The 22,263-nt window shown below is 38.2% G+C and overlaps 1 protein-coding gene across 1 annotated transcript in view; it reads right to left on the reverse strand.

Moving 5' to 3' along the window:
• The window catches only part of PRTG (protogenin), a 153,091-nt gene that overhangs the window by 10,416 nt on the left and 120,412 nt on the right, over positions 1-22,263 (reverse strand). The window contains exons 12-18 of the mRNA XM_070377944.1: positions 19,764-19,859; positions 18,918-19,104; positions 18,142-18,269; positions 12,397-12,567; positions 4,239-4,421; positions 2,415-2,535; positions 995-1,160 (exon numbers count right to left, since the gene is read on the reverse strand). Coding sequence (XP_070234045.1) covers positions 995-1,160; positions 2,415-2,535; positions 4,239-4,421; positions 12,397-12,567; positions 18,142-18,269; positions 18,918-19,104; positions 19,764-19,859 — 1,052 coding nt within the window. The remainder of the gene's footprint in view (positions 1-994; positions 1,161-2,414; positions 2,536-4,238; positions 4,422-12,396; positions 12,568-18,141; positions 18,270-18,917; positions 19,105-19,763; positions 19,860-22,263) is intronic.

The following is a 22,263-nucleotide window of genomic DNA, read 5'->3' on the forward strand; positions in this document are numbered from 1 at the left end:
CTGCATTTGTTAAATTTAATTGTATAAAATTTAATATTGAAACTTCCTAAAATTCTGTTATATTTTTGATATTCTAGATTTTGGGGAAGGGTTAGATAAGAAGAATGTATGACAGGATTTGGCAAACTTTTTCCATAAAAGGGCAGATAGTAAATGTCTTAGGTTTTGCAGAACACACATGGCCTCTGCTTCATTTTCTCTTCCTCCTTTTTTGTCATCCCCAAACTATCCTTTAAAAATGTAGAAATTATACTTAGCTCAGGATGGCCATACAAAAACAGGCCACGGACTGGCTTGAGCTGGGTTACAGTCTGCAGATACTTTATTTATAACATGCTGGTTATGAGAACTATTTAATAATGCACAATATCTAATGCTGCAATGTGACTAAAAATAATTCTCAGTTGGTGTTCATAATGCTTATCACTGTACCACTACTACCCGCAGTGGGAAGGACATGAAATGACATCCTCCAATGACATTTCTTTACTGTATCCAACTTCCTAAGGCCATGAAGAGAAGGATCTTAAAACACCTATTCAGATACTTCATATTTTTTAAAATGTAATTTACATCTGGAATATTCTGATGCTCCATTTAGTTCTAAAATCAAATAAACTAAATTTAGAATGGATTAATAAAAAATGTTCCATCCAGTATACCCAGAACAATCCAAATTATAGTAAATATGGACTGATAACCTTGGTGCCCTTATTTGCAATATCTCAGCTCAATATGATCCAAACTAACTGAATTTAGGCTACTTGCTCATTTTTTATTTATCTTTTTCATCTTTTATTCTTTTATTTACCCTATCTTCTTCTCCCCAAATTTTATGCAAGGAAGAATCTGAGTGAAATGGTTTCACATTTCATTATGTGGCCTATGGACATAGTACATTTAACATATAATTTTTTGTTAAGATTTTACACATAAAGAGAAGATGAATGGTGGGAAAGATTACGCAGCACAACAGCCTGTTAGCTCAGAGTACCTTGGCATCGATGAAGCTATTTGGCATGATCATTGGCATCAATGACTCTTCATTTTCTATGGCTCCTTCCAGGTTCTTCCCCACTTCATTTCCACTGGCTCGGGAGGCACTGATACGAGGTAACTGCTGAGTTCCATTCTGGCCTGTCTTGGAGACAGTTGATTTCCTGAAATATTGAATGAAAAGGAAATCTTTTAAGTCCACAAGAAGAGAAAGGCAAATGTAACAAACTTGGTGAAATCTGGGACATTCACAACTTTGCAAACAATGGACTTCCTTAATGCTTGTTTATCAAATATCCTTAGAAATGATTAGATTTTAACTCCAACTCACTGATGCAAACTTTTATAATGGAAGAAAGATTCTTATTGTTTTTTGGCCCCAATGTCTGTATATATAAAATTACTTTTTACAAATACTTAGTAAAAACCTTAATATTTATTTACAAAGTACTATTAATTATTGTTGCTTATTTATAATTTATGTAGAAATTATAAATTTTAAAATCTACATGTTCTCCTTCAGGTCTGCAGATTTTCACACTAACAGAACAATTAATGATGACAAATTTATAGCAGCACTTCTGCAAGATCCGGGCATCACTAAAAAGATGTGTACAGAAAGATTTCATTAAAAAGTTCTTGGGAAACAAGAAAATTGAACAGTAAAATGAAACACACTTGTGCATAGTGTGTTTCTATGCACAAGTACCAAAAACATATAGAATAAACTCTGAAAAACCTCTAACAATAGAGAGTCTAGTGATGGAGATTACCTAAAAACGATGTGTATTTGACTTCAGTTTTTTAAATTTAATAGAGAACTTTAAGAAAATAAATGAAGGCAAAAGTCAAAATATAAAAGTTTAGAAACAAATTCCCTGAATGCTGAGAATTTAGCTGAAGTCAAAATCACAGATAAAACTGCCTGACAAAGTTTATAGAGAACTAATCCCCAGGTATTACATTTCTTTTAATCCACGTCTGGAGAATCCCAACCATGTGTCCTGTGGTGGTGAGGGTAGAGCTCTCAAGTGACTCAGACATTTCAGGCTACTTAAATATGAAAATAGTCCAGGCAGTAAGGAATTCTCCAATCAGGAGATACATCAGATTAAGCATGTCATTAAAAAAAAAAAAAAAAGCCAAAGGATATACTTTGTGTTTCTCAAAATACCAAGAAAATGAAGAAACTAGGTCTTCATTTAAGAATATTTTGTTGGCACAGCAATTTTTTTCAAATGGTGAGAGAATAATCTTCCAAAGTAAGCACATCTCTCTAGCTGCAAGAACTCAAGTAATAAAACATTCATTTTTAAGTGGGAAAATCCCAGTTCCTCTAACAGGCACTTGATTTTGTTTCTGTGGTTACTGTAATTTAAATGTTAATCACCTCAACATCTCTAGCAATGGAAACACACCTGGCTTTACTTCGGTATATCAAGATGAGACCACAGATGAGGATGCAGGTCAAGGCTATACCAACACCTACAGCAATGCCGGTCATTGATTTTTGGTCCAGATGGTAATAGCCTGAATAAACTAGAAGGGGAAGTACATGTATCAGAATCAATCAAAAAAATAAATGACCCCATATATCATAATTCTTAGATATTACCTTTTCAATAATTTGTCTTCCTCTCATAGGAAAACTTTTGACAGTATCCGTGTCTAACCAAAAAAGATGTATTACTCTTTTATCAGGGAACTTAAAATTGGCCTACCTTCTCATATTGAAGATTCTAAATATGAGTTCTAGATATTATATCAAATATGAACATCAGTTCAAAATTTATAATGCTAAAAGGCACAAGGCAAAGATGTTCCTTGATGGGCCAAAGATACCTTTCATGTCATATTACCTTAAAAGCAGAGCTGTATATTGAAGATAAGTTTTCATTATGTATTTTCATATAACAGTGCTTCTCAAACTTTAATGTGCACAAAAGTCACTAAAGGATACGTTAAAATGCAGATTCTGATTCACGAGGTCTAGGGTAAAGCCCATATGCAATCCTGCATGTCTGACAAGTTCCTGGGAGATAGTCACGCTGCTGGTCCCTGGACACTGACTAGCAAGGTATCTGAGAGCACATATGAGCTTTGCCCTCGGCTTTCCCTGATGATATGGCAGCTACTATGGCTACCTCCTTCCTGAGCTTAAACCTGACAGCCCTTCCTTTCTCTGTCTCTCTCCTCCCCAGTGTTCCCCTTAAGACATACACATTACTGAATGGCTATTCTCTGAAGAACTAAGTGCCCTTAATCCTGCCCAGTTCAGTTGGTATTTCCTCCATTAAAGCTGTCCCTGCCACACCCCGCATTACCACACAGGCACACCTCCCCAGGGAGGAAGAAAAGGAAGCATCTAGTCCTGCGTCACAGGGGCTCCTGCTGCTGCTGCTAAGTCACTTCAGTCGTTTCCGACTCTGTGCGACCCCATAGACGGCAGCCCACCAGGCTTCCCTGTCCCTGGGATTCTCCAGGCAAGAACACTGGAGTGGGTTGCCATTTCCTTCTCCAGTGCATGAAAGTGAAAAGTAAAAGTGAAGTCGCTCAGTCGTGTCTGACTCTTCGCAACCCCATGGACTGCAGCCTACCAGGCTGCTCCGTCCATGGGATTTTCCAGGCAAGAGTACTGGAGTGGGGTGCTATTGCCTTCTCCCACAGGGGCCCCAGTTTCCTTCAAAACAGAAGGACGATGCCCTGACTGGAGCGACAATGGCTCTTTAAAGATACTTTTTCCAACTATTTTCTGGAGACAAACAACTTTCTCTCTGGAAAGGTTGTTGTTGGTTTGTGTGTGTGTGTGCGCGCGCACGCGCGCGTGTGTGTGTGTGTGTGTGGTGAAAACTCTTGATGAAAATCATGCTCCCTTCGCTTGAACACCGCAACTACCACTGCTGTTTATTTCCATGGACCTCCCTGGACGCCTACTCCCATCAGTTCACGGGTGGTATGGTTCATCTGTTTTGGTGGGTGCACAGCTGGAAGGAGAAGTTACTGGGACATAGTGATCCGAAAACTGCGGGAAATTCCGAGGTAAGTGTGTCTCCATGTAGGAGTGCAGACAGAGCCATGCAGCTTCACATCATGTGAACCTCACGAGCAACAATTCAAGGAGCTGAGTGTGGGTTCAGGGACATGGCCAAAGTAGGAGCAGAAATAAAGCACAAGGGAGCTAGAAAAAAACACGGGTATTTTCTTTTCTTTAGGAAAATCAGTGATTACGGCAGCATACAGACCTTTGGCATCAGCAGAATCTAAACGCTTGGGCCTCTGATTTGACTCAGGTGTTTCCTTTGGAAGAACTGCCAGCTCCACAGAATTTGAAAAAGGTCCTTCTCCTACCTCATTGGATGCAGATATCTTGACAATGTATATATTTCCTGCCACCAGGTTTTCCAGCAGAGCCATGGTTATTGCTCCTATAAATACATCAATTACAAATTAAATAAACTGTATCTTTTATTCACTCTTTCACACATTCATGATCCTTTATTTTTAAAGTATTTTTCTGATTATAAAAGCACCACATTTATTGTAGAACACCTGTAAAATAATATAAATACAATAACAATCTCCTATTGTTAACATTTTGGTGTATTTGTGTGTGTGTATGTGTGTACCATACATGTGTGAGTACATATCTACTACACATATTTTTTTATCCTAGAGTTTTCATTTAACACTGTGCCCATATATAATCCTTCTCTGTAATTTTAAGAGTAGCTTGTAAAAGCTGCATATATTTTTGTTTGTAATTTTAAAAGCAGCTTGAAAAGCAGCACTTTTTTTACTAAAAAATATAAACATATATATATATAAAATGTTTTACTCTCCACACAGGTATGGATACAAATAGCATTGAAAGCATTTTATTATGGAATATTTCAAACATAGGTAAAGAGAAAATGACACAAAAAATTCAGATTCCACAATTATAATTATATTTTTAAAATCCAATATGAGGGACTTCCTTGGTGGTCCAGTGGTTAAGAATCTGCCTTGCAATGGAGGGGATGTGGTTCCATCTCTGGTTGGGGAACTAAGATCCCCACATGCCACAGAGCAACTGAGCCACCACAACTACTGAAGCCTGTCCGCTCTGGAGCTTGAGTTTCACAACTAGAGAGTCCAAGCAGTGCAGTGGAAGATGCTGCATGATGTCACAGAGATCCTGCGTGCTGCAACTAACACTCAGCACAGTCAAAAATATAAACATCCACTTTAAAAAAAATCCAATGTGAGACTTTTTGGTTTTTTCTTTTTTGGCCACACCTGTGGCTTGCTGAATCTTAATTCCATGACTACTGATTGATCCTAGGCCATGGCAGTGACAGCACTGAGACCTAACCACTGGACTGCCAGGAAGTGGATGAGAGCTGTCTTTTTGTTTCCTTTATGAAATGTTTAAACCACTTACAGCAACTGTGATAGATGATTTTGTTATTATTTCTTAAATTAGAAACACAATTATTTCTGAAACTATGAATATGCTTTTCATCTTCCTCATTATTTTTTCAGATTTCTTGAATATAAACAGGTCAGAAAATGCCAAAGCTATGTATGAACCTCAGAGGGTTGAAGATCTAGATTAACTAGATTAACCCCAGATTAACTATCAAAATTACCACCAGCAACATGGCTGGCATCTACTTTTCTCCAGAAGTAGTTATCATTTGAATTTATATATAATCTTTGGTATTGAAGGGTATCTCCTCTGATGGCATGACTGCCAAGGATTCCTATCTGCTGCTGAGTCACTTCAGTCATGTCCGACTCTGTGTGACCCCATAGACGGTAGCCCACCAGGCTCCCCCGTCCCTAGGATTCTCCAGGCAAGAACACTGGAGTGGGCTGCCATTGCCTTCTCCAATGCATGAAAGTGAAAAGTGAAAGTGAAGTCGCTCAGTTGTGTCCGACCCTCAGCGACGCTATGGACTGCAGCCTACCAGGCTCCTCCATCCACGGGATTTTCCAGGCAAGAGTACTGGGGTGGGGTGCCATTGCCTTCTCCGAGGATTCCTATCTGGGCACTCCTATTTCTTGAGGGGTCTTTCTGCTCTTGTCCTGCCATGGCATTTAAGTATTTTCTTACAAAGGGGCTCTCACCTTAGGAACTAGCCCTAATGTTAAGAAAACAGATATAAGAGAAATTCAGCCAGGAAGCTATTCCAGCACTGCATTGGTGGGTGGATATTCACAGGGAAACCTAGCTTCCTTATGGTGCTTTCTTCTCATTTTTTGTGATGCAGGGCACCCTTAAAATAGTTTCAGAGAGCTTACAACTGCTGGTAGTCCTCACTCACCACCAGCTCAGAGCTGGCTCCTCTAGTGCACTTGCTACAGTAGTGTATTTCATTATGCAAGTGAAATGCGCCTGATCTTAGAGCTGAGGTCATGATTCAGAGGCTGCCTCTGCAGGTCACATGGAGGGAGGCAGCTGTACCAAGTGGAAATTTGAGGAGCTAAAGGTGGTTTGTTTTCCTGTGCTCTGGTTTCAACTTGGCCTGGAGAGAGTGTGAGCTACTTGAGCGCACAACTGTTGAATAAACAAACCAACCTCTATTTAGAATCAGGAAGAGTCTTTCCACTGTTAGTATTCTTAGGCAGGTGAATTAAAAAACAACAATGTTTGGGACATGTTACTATTAGCTAGGAGGAAGAAAATTTCAATTTCTTCACAGATAGACATATAAGTAAATTGCTTCCAATTTATCATTATCATACATTTAATTTTAGAGAGTGTCTGGCAAAACCAATCACTACCTGAAATTAAAATTCACTTAACTTAAACATTGCAAGCGGATGAGCTGTGTGTGTATGTGTGTGTGTGTATGTGTGTATGTGTGTACACATGTTCCCCTTTCTTCCACAGAAAGTCTTCCTTATGAGCACAGTCAAGCCCAAGTACTAAAGTAATCTGACTGTCCCTGTATTCTTTCAGCAAACAGTCCCAATTCTAGTTGGCATGATTATTTCAATCTCTAGCCTTTTATATGCATCTGAATCTTTAACTCGACTAGGAGCTTCACAAACCAGACAGTGTAATGGGCTCAGCGCTGGATCAATGTTGATCAAATCCTGGCATGTTACCAACTAAGTAATTTGCAACTTGGGACATGTCACTGAACTATACTTTCCTCATGGGGGCAATAATTCCCACCTCATATAATTACTATCAGTTCAGTTCAGTTCAGTCGCTCAGTCATGTCCGACTCTGCAACCCCATGAATCTCAGCACGCCAGGCCTCCCTGTCCATCACCATCTCCCGGAGTTCACTCAGACTCACGTCCATCAAGTCGGTGATGCCATCCAGCCATCTCATTCTCTGTCGTCCCCTTTTCCTCCTGCCCCCAATCCCTCCCAGCGTCAGAGTCTTTTCCAATGAGTCAACTCTTCGCATGAAGGTGGCCAAAGTGCTGGAGTTTCAGCTTTAGCATCATTCCTTCCAAAGAACACTCAGGGCTGATCGCCTTTAGAATGGACTGGTTGGATCTCCTTGCAGTCCAGGATTAAATAAACTACCATGGACAAGCGTCTGACACAAGTGTATATCATCAATGAAAGTAAGTCTTTTTCCTCACCTCTGATATTCCCTTTCCTTTCTGGAGGACAGGAAATTTTTTTCACATTTGCACAATTGAAGGTGGCTAGCATGATGCTTTGTTCACGATAACTCTCAGTAAATACCAATTGAACTTACATTAGAATATGAGCCATTTGTTATTAAAGGAATGTTCATTTAAAATATAAAAGCAAAGGGTAAGATTTTGTGGATGAAGAAAAGCCTCAGAATGCAATCTCATACCTTTCTCTCTTCTGTCAACACTAAGTGATTTTTTTCAATTCCAGAGTCTTAACATCATCTCCATACAGATGACTTCTAAGTTATATCCCTAGTCCATACCTCTCCTATGAACTTAACTCTCCCTGCTTACCCAACCTCTCTTACATCTAACAGGCATCTCCAATGTACTATGCTCAAAACTAAACCTGTGATTTCCTCCATCAACTTTGTTTCTCTTTTTTTTACTTACACACCACATCAACCTGTGGCAAACTGAGGAGACCGTTCTTTCAAAATATGTTCTAATAGCTTCTTACTACCTTCCTTCTTAATATCACTGTGAACTTGCCTGACAATGCAGGAGACATAAAAGACGTGGGTTCGATCCCTGGGTTGGGAAGATCCCCTGGAGGCGGGCATGGCAACTTACTCCAGTATTTTTGCCTGGAGAATCCCATGGAGAGAGGAGCCTGGCAGGCTACAGTCCATAGAGTTGCAAAGAGTCAGACACGACTGAAGCAACTTAGCACGCAAACCCCTACTAACTCTCACACGGACACCTGAGTATTAAATGGTCTCCCAATTTCAACTCTTACCTCTCTAGAGTCAATTTTTCAGGTGGGCTGTTAGGAGGCTGACAAAGAAATCCTTTCAAAATGTCAACGATATCAATGTCTTCCATCCCTCTTAGAAAAAGTCTATGGTCCAAAAAGTCTGCCTACAAGATCTTCTCTCGGCTACCTCCCCATCTCATTTCCCACTTCCTACGCTTCCCTTCATTCTAGCCTCCCTGGCCTCCTTGTTGTTCCTCTAAAATGTCAAGCACACCTCTATCTCAGGGTCTCTGCACTTCCCCCAGATATCCATATGGCTGTGCTCAGATGCCATTTCTTTCAAAAGAACTTACTCACCAACTCCATCGCTTTGTTCTTTTCACTACTGTAGCTTTCTTCGTAGCACTTATGACACTACCTGAACATATCTGTTATCTGACACGTACGCTCTAATAAGAAAGGGCCATTGTTCTGTTCATTGTGGTACTGACAATGCCTAGAAGAGACCCTGACACATAGCAATCCCTCAATATTTAACAATTCAATAGGTTCTTAATATCAGTAGTCCAATTTATTCAGTAAATATTAAGTTAGATGAACTCCTTTATTGAAGGAAAGGAATTCTTCTTAATAGGAAATAGTGCATAATGTTTCTCAAACTTATTTAGTTATGGAACTTTTTTTTTTGGAAGCAAGGTATCTTTATCATCTTGGGAAACTAATCTATGAAGAAACTGCTGTAGTAGATAGTAGAGAATGATTTCTTACAGTGCCTTGTAGATTTTAAAATAACTGAGTACTCTGCTAATCTACCGTGTATCGGGAAGGTGAAGGCTGTCATTTCTGACCCACTTTACATTATCCACAAGCATACTTTCACCCTGCATTTGTTCTACACCATTTTACCACGTCCCATTTTAGCCACAAATATATGGTCACCAGGAACACTTTTTAAATGTTTGACTAACGAAAAAAACTTGTTCTACTTGGTAATAAATATGTGAATTACACATAAATGTGTAAAAACATAATATGTATAAGATGATTAATAGGTATATATGAAAGAGATACTGATATTCTTCCCTTTTCCCCTCATATTTTTCTACACCATTACCTTTTCCCAAAGTTGCCATAATTGGGTACTACAAGACTACTTTGCTTTCTTTTTCTGTAAATGCCATGTTATATTCTTTGCTTTTTGTTTAGAAGTAGGCAACTCAAACTCTTTGTATTTTTCTCTCTGAAAAAAAAACCTCAATTACATTTTACTTATATTGTTTTTTTGTTCACTACAAATTACTAGCATTAGCTATGAAAAAGGTTCCCTACATTTAACAAAAAAGTTTTCACTGATAACGTTTCTTAAAATTACAGAAGCAGCATAATGGCAAAAATGGATTCTCTCCTCTCCATGCACTATTATATAGTTAGAAGAAGTAAAAACCTCCAATTACAATCCATTGATGGTTATTGGGCCACCAGTGAGACAAAAATACTGCTTTCTGAGCCTTGTCTGAAACTGTCAAATGAATGCAATAAAAAGTACCAAAACAAAGTACTGTTTCTTTTCAGGTAGGTACATACAAAAAGGTAAAGGAAGTATGTGCTCATGAGATTAAAATTCTTCTATTAGTACTTACAAATAACACTCATTACATCAAGCTAGTCACTTGGACAAATGTGTCAAGAGATCATTTTGGAATTAATTTATGAAAACTGAATTATGTATTTTAAGAATATGGTAGCCAGCTGTAGGATGAAGAGTCCTGCACAAATTACGCCTCTATCTCTCCATACCTGTGGGCAGTCTCTACCCACACTAAGCTAAGTATGGGCTTGCCTGCCAGTGGGATGTTAGCAAATGTGAATCAGGCAGAGGTCTGATTCTTTGTACGTGGAACATCCTACTCCCTCGCTCCCTGATTTTGGAAATCTCTTCATGTTTTTTATGTTACCCGCACTCCGTTGAAACTCTGAGATGGTTAGAGCCTCATGAGTGACCTCAGGAGAGACCAACACAAGAACTGCCCAGCTAATCCCAGGCTTAATTGCTGACTCCCAGAGTGTGAGAAAATCAAGTGGCTGAATTTTAGAGTGGTGTGCTATTTAGCAATAGATAATTGGAGAAGGCAATGGCACCCCACTCCAGCACTCTTGCCTGGAAAATCCCATGGACGGAGGAGCCTGCTAGGCTGCAGACCATGGGGTCTCGAAGAGTCGGACACAACTGAGCGACTTCACTTTCACTTTTCCCTTTCATGCATTGGAGAAGGAAATGGCAACCCACTCCAGTGTTCTTGCCTGGAGAATCCCAGGGACGGGGGAGCCTGGTGGGCCGCCATCTATGGGGTTGCACAAAGTCGGACACGACTGAAGCCACTTAGCAGCAGCAGCAGCAATGGATAAAATACAAAACTGTATTGTTAGCAGGTACTTATTACTTTCCAGGCTGTTCAGTAACTAGGAAATCATTACTTATTGGGGCACGTGCTTAGTGTATGAATATACAACTACTAGCTACAGTTACCTGGAGAAGGCAATGGCACCCCACTCCAGTACTCTTGCCTGGAAAATTCCATGGATGGAGGAGCCTGGTAGGCTGCAGTCCATGGGGTCGTTAAGAGTCGGACACGACTGAGCGACTTCACTTTCACTTTTCACTTTCATGCATTGGAGGAGGAAATGGCAAACCCCTCTAGTGTTCTTGCATGGAGAATCCCAGGGACGGCAGGGCCTGGTGGGCTGCCATCTACGGGGTCACACAGAATCAGACACGACTGAAGTGACTTAGCAGCAGCAGCAGCAGCTACAGTTACCATTTATATATTTTATAGTTACAAAAGTGTTATATATTAATTAATCCACATAAGTGATCTTAAAGTATATTCTCTTAATTGGGTAAATATTCCCCTTAAAAGGTAAAATGTATGTGGAAGTACTTGGCACTGTAAAGTGTTAGATAGCCAACAAATTTCCTTCTCAAAATTCTTCTTAAGCTTTTAATTGCTTGGAAAACTGTTCTTTTCCTAGCATGCATGTCTGAATTAAGAAAGTATCAAAATCAACTATGAGTGAGTGAAAGTCACTCAGTTGTGTCCAACTCTCTGCGACTCCATGAATACACAGTCCATGGGATTCTCCAGGCCAGGATACTGGAGTGGGTAGCTGTTCCCTTCTCCAAGGGATCTTCCCAAGTCTCCCACATTACAGGCAGATTCTTTACCAGCTGAGCTATATCTGAATTTAAAAAATTTTAAGTATCAAAATAATGAAACTATAATATTTATGTGATGACCCATCCAAAAACTTGTGGGACTTGTCCAAATGAAAAATTTAAAAAGGACATACTATAACAGCATGAAATAAGAATACTGAGCTCTAGAATTCATTTTTTTCTCAGGCAAAATACAGTTGGTATGAAAAAATTTAAATTCAATGTTCCTAAGCCTTAATCAACTTTTCCCTGTACTTAAGTAGACACTGTCTGGTATTCATATGGGTCAATTTATTTGCACATGGACCATTTTAGTAGTTGTACAAAGGTCTTCTCCATTAAACCAGGTTTTCTACCATTGTTTGCTACTCTAGTGCAAGACACACAACCACAGGAAATACAGTAGTATCTGTAACAATTCTTTCTTTCTTATCCTCTCTCTCCCTCTTTAGCTACCAAGTCCTGTTAATTTTATCTCCTCAGTGTCTTTCAACCTCTCTCTCCTTTCCATCTCAATCCTCACCACCTAATCTAGGCTTCTCTCTTTCCTGGACCACAGCAATCATTTTCTAGTCTGCTTGCATTACTCTTACCCCTACTTCTCCTCTACCAAACCTCTTCTATTCACAATACTCAGAGTGAGCTTTCTGAAGCATGAATGCTCATGCTTAAAGTATGTCAATGGCTTCCCAATGTCCCTAGAATAAAACCAAAATCCTTAGTCATTTGTTACTTCATAAATATAAATTCAAAATGAACTCAAGATCCCTCTTTCCCTTTGTTTCCTTATCATTAATAGTCTTACTTCTCATGCCCTTTGGTAAATTCTGGTCATACTTACCTTCTCGATGGAGGACCTGCCACTCCCCTGCAATCCAGGCCTTCCTGGATGCGTACAATATAGTATAACGCGTCACAACTGTTTCTGGCCCATCAGGAGGTCTCCATGAAACCAGAGCAGTGTCGTCCTCTATCAGTGTCACTTTCACTCCAACTGGTGGGCCTGCTGGTGCTGTGTGCACATGCAGAAAATATTGTATTATTAGGAGAGAATGGTCACTAAGTTACTCAAATACCTGGATAGGTACAGATGAGAGTTAGAAACACTAGCAGCTGCTATAAAAACATCTCAAAATCACAGCTTGCACAGACCATTAGTGATACACCAAAATATGATGTTTCTCTTCTTTACCACAAGGCTAATTTTATTTTTATTATGTTTAAAGCATTAAAAAGAAAATAAAGGACGTGGTAGATTCCTAGATGAGGAACTGCTGAGTCAAAAGTTGTCAGCATTTTTAGGGCTCTTCATACTGTTTTGCCACAATGACAACTAGAAAGGTTTACAGTTCTACACTTACTACTAAAATGCATATAATGTATACTTAACCTGATCTAGGAAGCCACTCCAGAGAAGGCAATGGCACCCCACTCCAGTACTCTTGCCTGGAAAATCCCATGGACAGAGGAGCCTGGTAGGCTGCAGTCCATGGGGTCGCAAAGAGTCAGACATGACTGAGCAACTTCACTTTCACTTTTCACTTTCATGCATTGGAGAGGAAATGGCAACCCACTCCAATGTTCTTGCCTGGAGAATCCCAGGGACGGGGGAGCCTGATGGGCTGCCGTCTATGGGGTCGCACTGAAGCGACTTAGCAGCAGCAGTAGCAGCGGGAAGCCACTCAAGAAAATACTTTTGAGACTGAAATATTCAGTTATTCTCCAAATGCTGTGAATCAGTGAGTTTACAGAACAGACTTTAGACTAACACCTTATATCTACAGAAGGTAGGGAAGTCTTGGGATTTCAGCTGATCCCATGTTCACTATGAGCTAAAGATGTGAAGAGCTGGATTTGAGCAACATGTCTATATGGAATATTGTCAAAACCATAGCAAAACAGCCCAATGCTCACTTAAATAAATATCCATTGTTTTCTCTCAACATCATTAAAAAAAGAGCTGCAATGGTTCTTAGAGATCATCTACACATTCACCCTCATTCTAGAGAAAAGGAAAAGCATGGAGAGATACACCATGTTCTTCAATTGGAAGAATCAATATTGTGAAAATGATAATAGTACCCAAAGCAATCTACAGATTCAATATAATCCCTATTAAATTACCAATGGTATTTTTCAAAGAATTAGAACAAAATTTTTTACAATTTGTATGGAAACAAAAGATTCCAAACAGCCAAAGCAATCTTGAGAAAGAAAAACAGAACTGGAGGAATCAGGCTCCCTGACTTCAGACTATACTACAAAGCTACAGTAATCAAGACAGTATGGTACTGGCACAGAGATAGAAATATAGATCAGTGGAACAGGATAGAAAACCTGGAAATAAATCCATGTACCAATGGTCAATTAATTTATGACAAAGGAGGCAAGACTACAAATTCTTGTAAAGACAGTCTCTTCAATGAATGGTGCTGGGAAACCTGGACAGCTACATGTAAAAAATGAAATTAGATAATTCTTTAATACCATACACAAACATACGCTCAAAATCAATTAAAGATGGAAATGTGAGACCAGACACTGTAAAACTCTTAGAGGAAAACATAGGCAGAACAGTCTCTGACATAAATCACAGCAGTATGTTTTTCAATCTGTCTCCCAGAATAATGGAAATAAATACAAAAATAAACAAATGGGACCTACTTAAACTCAAAAAAGTTTTTGCATAGCAAAGGAAACAATAAATAAACCAAAACACAGCCCACAGACTGGGAGAAAATATTTGCAAATAATGTGACTGACAAGGGATTAGTTTCCAAAGTTTATAAACAGCTCATGATGCTTAACATCATCAAAACAAACAACCCAATTAATGAATAAGCAGAAGACTTATAATAAACATCTCTCCAAAGAAGACATACAGGTGGCCAAGAGGCACATGAAAAGATGTTCAACAGTGCTAACTATTAGAGAAATGCAAATCAAAACTACAATGAGATATCATCTAACACCAGTCAAAATGACTATTGTCAAAAAATCCACAGACGATAAATGCTGGAGAGGATATGGAGAGAAGGGAACATTCCTACCCTGTTGTTAGGAATGTAAATTGGTACAGCCACTATGTAGAACAGTATGGAGGTTCCTTGAAAAACTAAAAACAGAGCTATCATATGACCCTGCAATCCCACTCCTGGGCATATACCCAGAGGAAAACATGATCTGAAAGGATACATGCACTCCAGTGTTCACTGTAGTACTGTTTACAATAGTCAAGACATGGAAGCAACCTAAATGTGCATTGACAGAGGAACGGATAAAGAAGATGTGGTACATGGAATATTACTCAGCCATTAAAAAGAATGAAGTAACGCCATCTGCAGCAACATGGATGGACCTAGAGACTGTCATACAGTGAAGTCAGTCAGACAGAGAAAGAGAAATATCGTATGATATCCCTTACATATGGAATCTAAAAAGAAATGATACAAATGAACTCACTTACAGAACAGAAAGAGATTCACAGGGTTAAAGAATGAACTTGTGGTTGCTGCGGGGGAAGGATAGGAAAATTAGGGAGCTGGGTTATTTACACTGCTATAGTTAAAATGGATAACCAACAAGGACCTACTGTATAGCACATGGAACTCTGTTCAACGTTATGTGGCAGCCTAGATGGGAGGGGAGTTTGGAGGGGAATGGATATATGTATATGTATGGTTGAATCCCTTTGCTCTTCACCTGAAACTATCACAACATTGTTTGCTAATCAGCTATACCCCAGTACAAACTAAGAAGTTAAATTTTTTAAAAAAGAGTATGGCACTGGCACAAAAATAGAAATACAGATCAATGGGACAGGATAGAAAGTTGAGAGATAAACCCATGCACCTATGGTTACCTAGTCTATGACAAAGGAGGCAAGTATGTACAATGGAGAAAAGGCAGTCTCTTCAGTAAGTGGTGCTGGGAAAACTGAACCGGTACATGTAGAAGAATGAAATTAGAACACTCCCTAACACCACACACAAAAATAAATTCAAAGTGGACTAAAGACCTAAATGTATGGCCAGACACTATAAAACTCTTAGGAGAAAACATAGACAGGGACTTCCCTGGTGGTTCAGTGACTAAGACACTATGCTCCCAATGCAGGGGGCCTGGGTTCAATCCCCGGTGGGGTAAACTGGATCCCGCATCCCACAACTAAGACCCCAGCACAGCCACATAAATAAATAAAAATAATATTAAAAAAACATAGGCAGAACACTTACATAAATCACAGCAAGATCTCTTTTGACCCGCTTCTTAGAGTAACAAAAATAAAAACAAAAATAAACAAATGGGACCTAATTAAACTTAAAAGCTTTTCCACAACAAAGGAAATCATAAGATGAAAAGACAACTTAGAAGGAGAGAAAATACTTGCTAATGAAGGAACTGACAAGAGATTAATCTCCAAAATATATAAACAGCTCATGCAACTCAATATCAAAACAGACAACCCAATCAAAAAATGAGCAAAGACCTAAACAGACATTTCTCCAAAGAAGATATACAGATGGCCAACAAACACATGAAAAGATGCTCAACAGTACTGATTATTAGAGAAATGCAAGTCAAAACTACAATGAGGTATCTCTTTACACCAGTCAGAATGGCCATGATCAAAAAAATCTACAAACAATAAATGCTGGAGAGGGTTTGGAGAAAAGGGAACCCTCTTACACTGTTTGTGCTGCTGCTGCTGCTAAGTCGCTTCAGTCGTGTCTGACTCTGTGCGACCCCATAGACAGCAGCCCATCAGGCTCCACCGTCCCTGGGATTCTCCAGGCAAGAACATTGGAGTGGGTTGCCATTTCCTTCTCCAACACATGAAATTGAAGAGTGAAAGTGAAGTCGCTCAGTCATGTCCGACTCTTAGCGACCCCATGGACTACAGCCTACCAGGCTCCTCCGTCCATGGGATTTTCCAGGCAAGAGTACTGGAGTGGGGTGCCATTTCCTTCTCCGTACACTGTTGGTAGTAAATGTAAATTATACAGCCACTATGGAGAACAGTATGGAGGTTCCTTAAAAAACCTAAAAACAGAACGACTATATAACCCAGTAATCTCACCCTTGGGCTTATACTCAGAGAAAATCATAATTCAAAAAAAATACATGCACCCCAATGTTCACTGTAACACTACTTACATAAGCCAGGACATGGAAGCAGTCTAAATGTCCACTGACAGAAGAATGGTACATATATACAATGTGGTACATATAGACAATGGAATATTACTCAAAGATAAAGAGGAATGAAATTATGCCATTTGCAGAGATGTGGATGGACCTAAAGACTGTCATACAGTGTGAAGTAAATCAGAAAAACAAATATCATATAACATTGCCTATATGTGAAATCTAGAAAAAGAATACAGATAAACTTGTTTGCAAACCAGAAATAAAGACAACGATGTAGAGAACAAATGTACGGATACCAAGCAGCAAGAGGAGGTAGGATGAATTGGGAGACTGGGACTGATATATATACACTAACTAGGTATAAAATAGGTAACTAGTAAGATTCTACTGTGTAGCACAGGGAACTCTACTCAATGCTCTGTGGCGACCTAAATGGGAAGAAAATTAAAGAAGAGGGGATATATGTATATGTAGAGCCGGTTCATTTTGCTGTACAATAGGAACTAACACAACATTGTAAAGCAACTATATCCCAAGAAAAGTTAATTTTTTTAAAAAAAGGAAATGCTGGGACTTCCTTGGTGGTCCAGTGGTTAAGAATCCACTTTGCAATGCAGGAGATGTGGGTTAGATTCCTGGTCAGGGAACTAAGATCCCACATGCAGCAGAGCAACTAAGCCCATATGCCAAAACTAGAGAGCCTGCGAGTTCTGGAGCCCACACCACAACTAGAGAGCCCTGCACTGGAACGAAAGAGCCTACATGCTGCAACTAAGACTCAAATGCAGCCAAATAAATAAATAATTAAAAAAATTTTTTTTTCCAGAAAAAGGAAATGCAGGTTTAGAGACATGAAACATTTTAGCAAGTGCTATAGGTAAGCTACAGAATTGGTGCTCAGTCAGGTATCATGTATACTGTACTATGCACAGCATCAAGCTACTACTCACATTAGGTTCTAATATGGCCTCCTAATATCATTAAATTGAAGAAGCAAATGGCAACCCACTTCAATATTCTTGCCTGGGAAATCCCATGGACAGAGGAGCCTGGCAGGCTACAGTCCATGGGTTCGCAAGAGTTGGACATGACTTAGCAACTAAACAACAACATCATTAAATACATTATTTACTTACTTCCATTTTAAATTGCCTGGGTGCAGCCTTGTACATTATACTTGTTCTTAGAAAATGTAGCACCCCCTAAAATGACCCTAAATTTAAGTTCACTTCTTGTGCAACACATTGAGAGGAAAAATGTTTTTACTATAATAAAGGAAAAGAAACTTCAAAAGTTAAGAAGCAACACAAATATATACAGGTAGACTGGTAGGTGGCAACCAGGGTAGATTCTTCTTCAAAGTCACACACACACACACACACACACACACACATCAAATATGTAGGTAAAACCCACAAGGAGTTGCTTTCTTTACCTTCTGGAAGTGTAGAGTGGTAGACAACGGGGCTCCAGGGACTGGAAAGTTGATCCACATGCAGTCGAACAGCAAATTCATATTTGGTGTTTGGTTCTAGACCTTGAACCAACATGTGAGTTTCTGATCTATAATAAGTAGTAATAAAATTGTTAGTACGTTGTTTCTAAAAGATTGTATTTCCAATCAATATAGGTTATTGTTATTATTACCTCTTCATTTTCTTTTTAAAAAAATTAGGAATCTAATTTGACTGTTAAAATGCTATATTTGATATTATAGAAATAAGCCTAAAAGCGGCCTCTCCAAGAGGAAACTAGGAAATTAAGAGTATAAATATGTCCCAAATCAAAGGGATTTCCTCTGAAATACTGGAAGTCAAATCATTCCTTTAAAGCATTTTATGGGTTTCTAACTATAACCTAGCAAACAGAATAACTAGGTTTATTTTTTGATGTAATCTGAAAATTGTCTCGTTTCCTTCTTTAAAAATGCTAAGTTTAGCTGATTGAAGGTCATTAATATTGATAGTTTCTTGTCTAATTTTGCTGTGTGAGTCTAGGGAAACAAAAAAAAATCATTTTTGAAAATTCAGTTTCAAAAAATATGGTTCTCAGATTGAATATGTAAAGATGAAATCTCCCACCACTGTATACATAAAACAGGTCCTGAGACAACTGCTTACAGCTGAAGCTCAAGCTGGCTCAAGATGGTAAAGAAGGAAGTGTGAGTGGGGAGGAGAGCAAAGAAAACAACCATTAATAGAAGTTACATACGTTTGAAGGTACAGAACCAAAGAAGCATTCTGCAGGCCAACAGGGTTACAGCGGATGGTGTAGTTAATCATCTGTGCAGTGGTGAACGCAGGCCTCCTCCAATGCAGAAAAATGGAAGATGAGGTGTTAGCCTTCGCATAGAGATGGTGGGGTGGTGGTGGAGGAGGAACCATGCGATCACGAACAGCTATTGAAAAAGACAGTATTACTTTGGCACATGGCGTAATATTTAATACAGAAAGTCGTAAAATGGTAAAATCGTAACACCCCTCCCTTTAGGTCTTTATTCCATCAAAGGTTCACAGTGGTCTAGAGATACATCGTTCAAACCTGAGCGACTCTTCCATGAGTTAGATAAGGAATTAAATATTATCAATACTTAAAATGCAAAACAGAAGCACAGAGGAGTCAAGCTACCAGCCAAAAATATTCAGAAAGCCAGCAGTAGACTTAAAAACTAGACTGACATCCTCTTTAGTAGCAATAAAACCAAACAGCTTTCAGTAGCAATAAAACTGAACAGCAACTGGAAGGAAACAATTAGCCTCAAGGTTAAAGGAGATAAAAGAAAATATATGTAGGTATTCAGGGTTATTTTCCTAGTTTAATTTCTAATGATCTCTTGCATGCAAAACTAAAACAGGTTCTTATGATTAAACAAGTCTCAAATAGTTACTGAGTATGTACTTGGTTCCAAATTCTATGTTGAGTATCCTGGAAGATACAAAAGTAATAAAACCATCAAGGTATCCAAGTAGTAAAGAGACTTAAATTTAAAGAAAGAAGAGGAGAAAAAAAGAGTATGAGTCTTACACAGTGAAACAAGCTACTGCAGCTCTTACTTACACACGCATCCCGGTGTACTAACTGTCTGATCCGCCTGGTAGCCATCTTCTATGCTGTTGTAAGCCAGCAGCCTCACATGATACTTTCTTCTCGGGTCTGTAAAGAAACCAACAGGTAGTAATTAGTTCCAGTTTTCTAGATGGAAACAAGGGTTCTATAGATTTTCTAGATTTTGGTTTTAAAATATTCTGAATGAGTAAAAGCTCTAAATAAAATGAAAATTTTCTCTCTCCTTGTCCTACACAATGACTCAGCAATTCACCTTTGCTATTGTGACGAGAGAGTCACAATAATACCAATTAATAAAATTTTACTTTATTTAACCTTACTTCAAACAAAAACATTACCACCACTGTTTTCTCCCTTCCTCAAATGACCAGACATAGATTCTTGATTTTAAAAGCCTTGGGCTGACTGATGGATTCCTTACAAGTGGTTAAGCTACATAGTTTTCTGTTTAGTTATTTGATGGTAGTTAAGTTAAAAGCATGGAAATCAAACTGAGATTGTTTTCCCCCTAAGAATTACAGCTGTCATTCTTTAGTACCTTTGAAAATGTTTACACCCGTGTGTTAACTTTATTTCATCCTATGCCCTTTCCTCACACTCACATTTCAGGTGAGAGCTATATTTATTAAGAAAGATGAGTTGGAGCTCCCTCTACTGGAGATCATTAACTATCACAATACAGAAACTAAAAGTCTGCTGCTGCTGCTGCTGCTGCTGCTGCTAAGTCGCTTCAGTCATGTCCGACTCTGTGAGACCCCATAGATGGCAGCCCACCAGGCTCCCCCAACCCTGGGATTCTCATACATATTAAACAAAAAATTTTTTCAGGTTTTTGAGGAATTAAGTGGTTACAAATTTAAAAAAATATACTTTAGGAGATATTTATGAAGCTTAATGATATAAATACATTTAAATGTTAGTGTTTATGATAACATCTATAGAATAATACTTGCTTAAGGCAAAAATAAACATTATTCAGAAATAATGTAATTCTTTCTTCCCCACATCTTCACTGAGGTATAGTTGTTTAATATACAAATAAAATGTATACATTATATATAAAGTATATAACCTTGATGTTTGATATGGGTATACATTGTGAAATGATCACTATAATCAAGTGAATTAACAGATAGACCCATTACTTCACTATTTAACCATTTGTGTGTGTATGTATATATGTGGTAAAAACATTTAAGATTTATACTCTCAGTAAATTTCAAGTATACATCATTGAGAACTACAATCACCATGCTGTACATCAGACCTCCAGAACTTACTCATCCTGCATAACTGAAACTCGAGCCATCTCCCCATTTTCCCCACCCCTGGTAACCACCATTCCACTTTCTGCTTCTGAGAGTTTAAGTATTTTAGATTCCATATATAAATGAAATCATGTCATATTTGTCTTTCTGGCTTATTTCATTTAGCATAATGTCCTCTATTTCATTTAAGTCATGAAAATGGTAAGATTTCTTTTTAAAAGCTGAATAACATTCCATTGTGTGTGTGTGTGTGTGTGTGCCCCATTTTCTTTTTCTATTTACCTGCTAACAGGCATTCAGGTTGTTTTCACAGCTTGTCTACTGTGACTAATTCTGCAAAGAACATGAGGATGTAGATAACTCTTTGAGGCACTGATCTCATTTCCTTTTGATATATACCCAGAAGAGGGACCGCTGGGTCATATGGCAAGTCTATTTCTAATGTATTTCTACATTATAATTCTCTAAATAATAATAACATATATAAATAAATCCATAGGAATTTCACAAAGGAAAACAATCATCCTTAGTAGATATATCAAATCAAAAAAAACCTTAGAATAATATAATAAAAATTCTACACTGAATTCAAACATTTAAAATCCAAAAACAAGATGTGAAGTTTACTAAATTTTCCAATGTAATTTAAGACTTTGTATAAATATTTTTGAAATAGATGCATTTTAATATTTAATATTAAATGCATTAAAAGGATATCCTAAAACATAAAATTTTTCTGTTCTGACAAAATTACACAAGAAAAATGTATACAACTTAGAACATTTCTGTACTTTCTAGATAGAAAGGTAAGAAGACTAACATTTCACCATCCCATAGAGAATATCTTTTAAACAAAACACTGTAAGACATATGTTTGTTATTCCTATTTTATAAACCATCATACAAAAGTGTTAAGTAGCATGTCCAATGTCACACAAAGCTGAACCAAGAACTTGTGGATATTTCTATGACAAAAATACAGGGCATTTAAATTTACACAAATACAAGTGCCTTTGTCACAGTAAGTATGTCTTCTGATAATGCATTTTAAAACAGAAATTTTCAAATTTTACAAGATAATTATCAGAAAACATAAACACATTTGAGTTTCATCACTGAAATGATCTCTAATATTCAGCCCTGAAATTCTAAGATTCAAAAGGCTTCTGTTCAGATCAGTGGCTACTTCATTTGAATCTGTTTTCTTCTTTCTTTCTTCCTAT

Source organism: Bos mutus, chromosome 10, assembly GCF_027580195.1.
Source record: "Bos mutus isolate GX-2022 chromosome 10, NWIPB_WYAK_1.1, whole genome shotgun sequence".
Lineage (NCBI taxonomy): Eukaryota > Metazoa > Chordata > Mammalia > Artiodactyla > Bovidae > Bos > Bos mutus.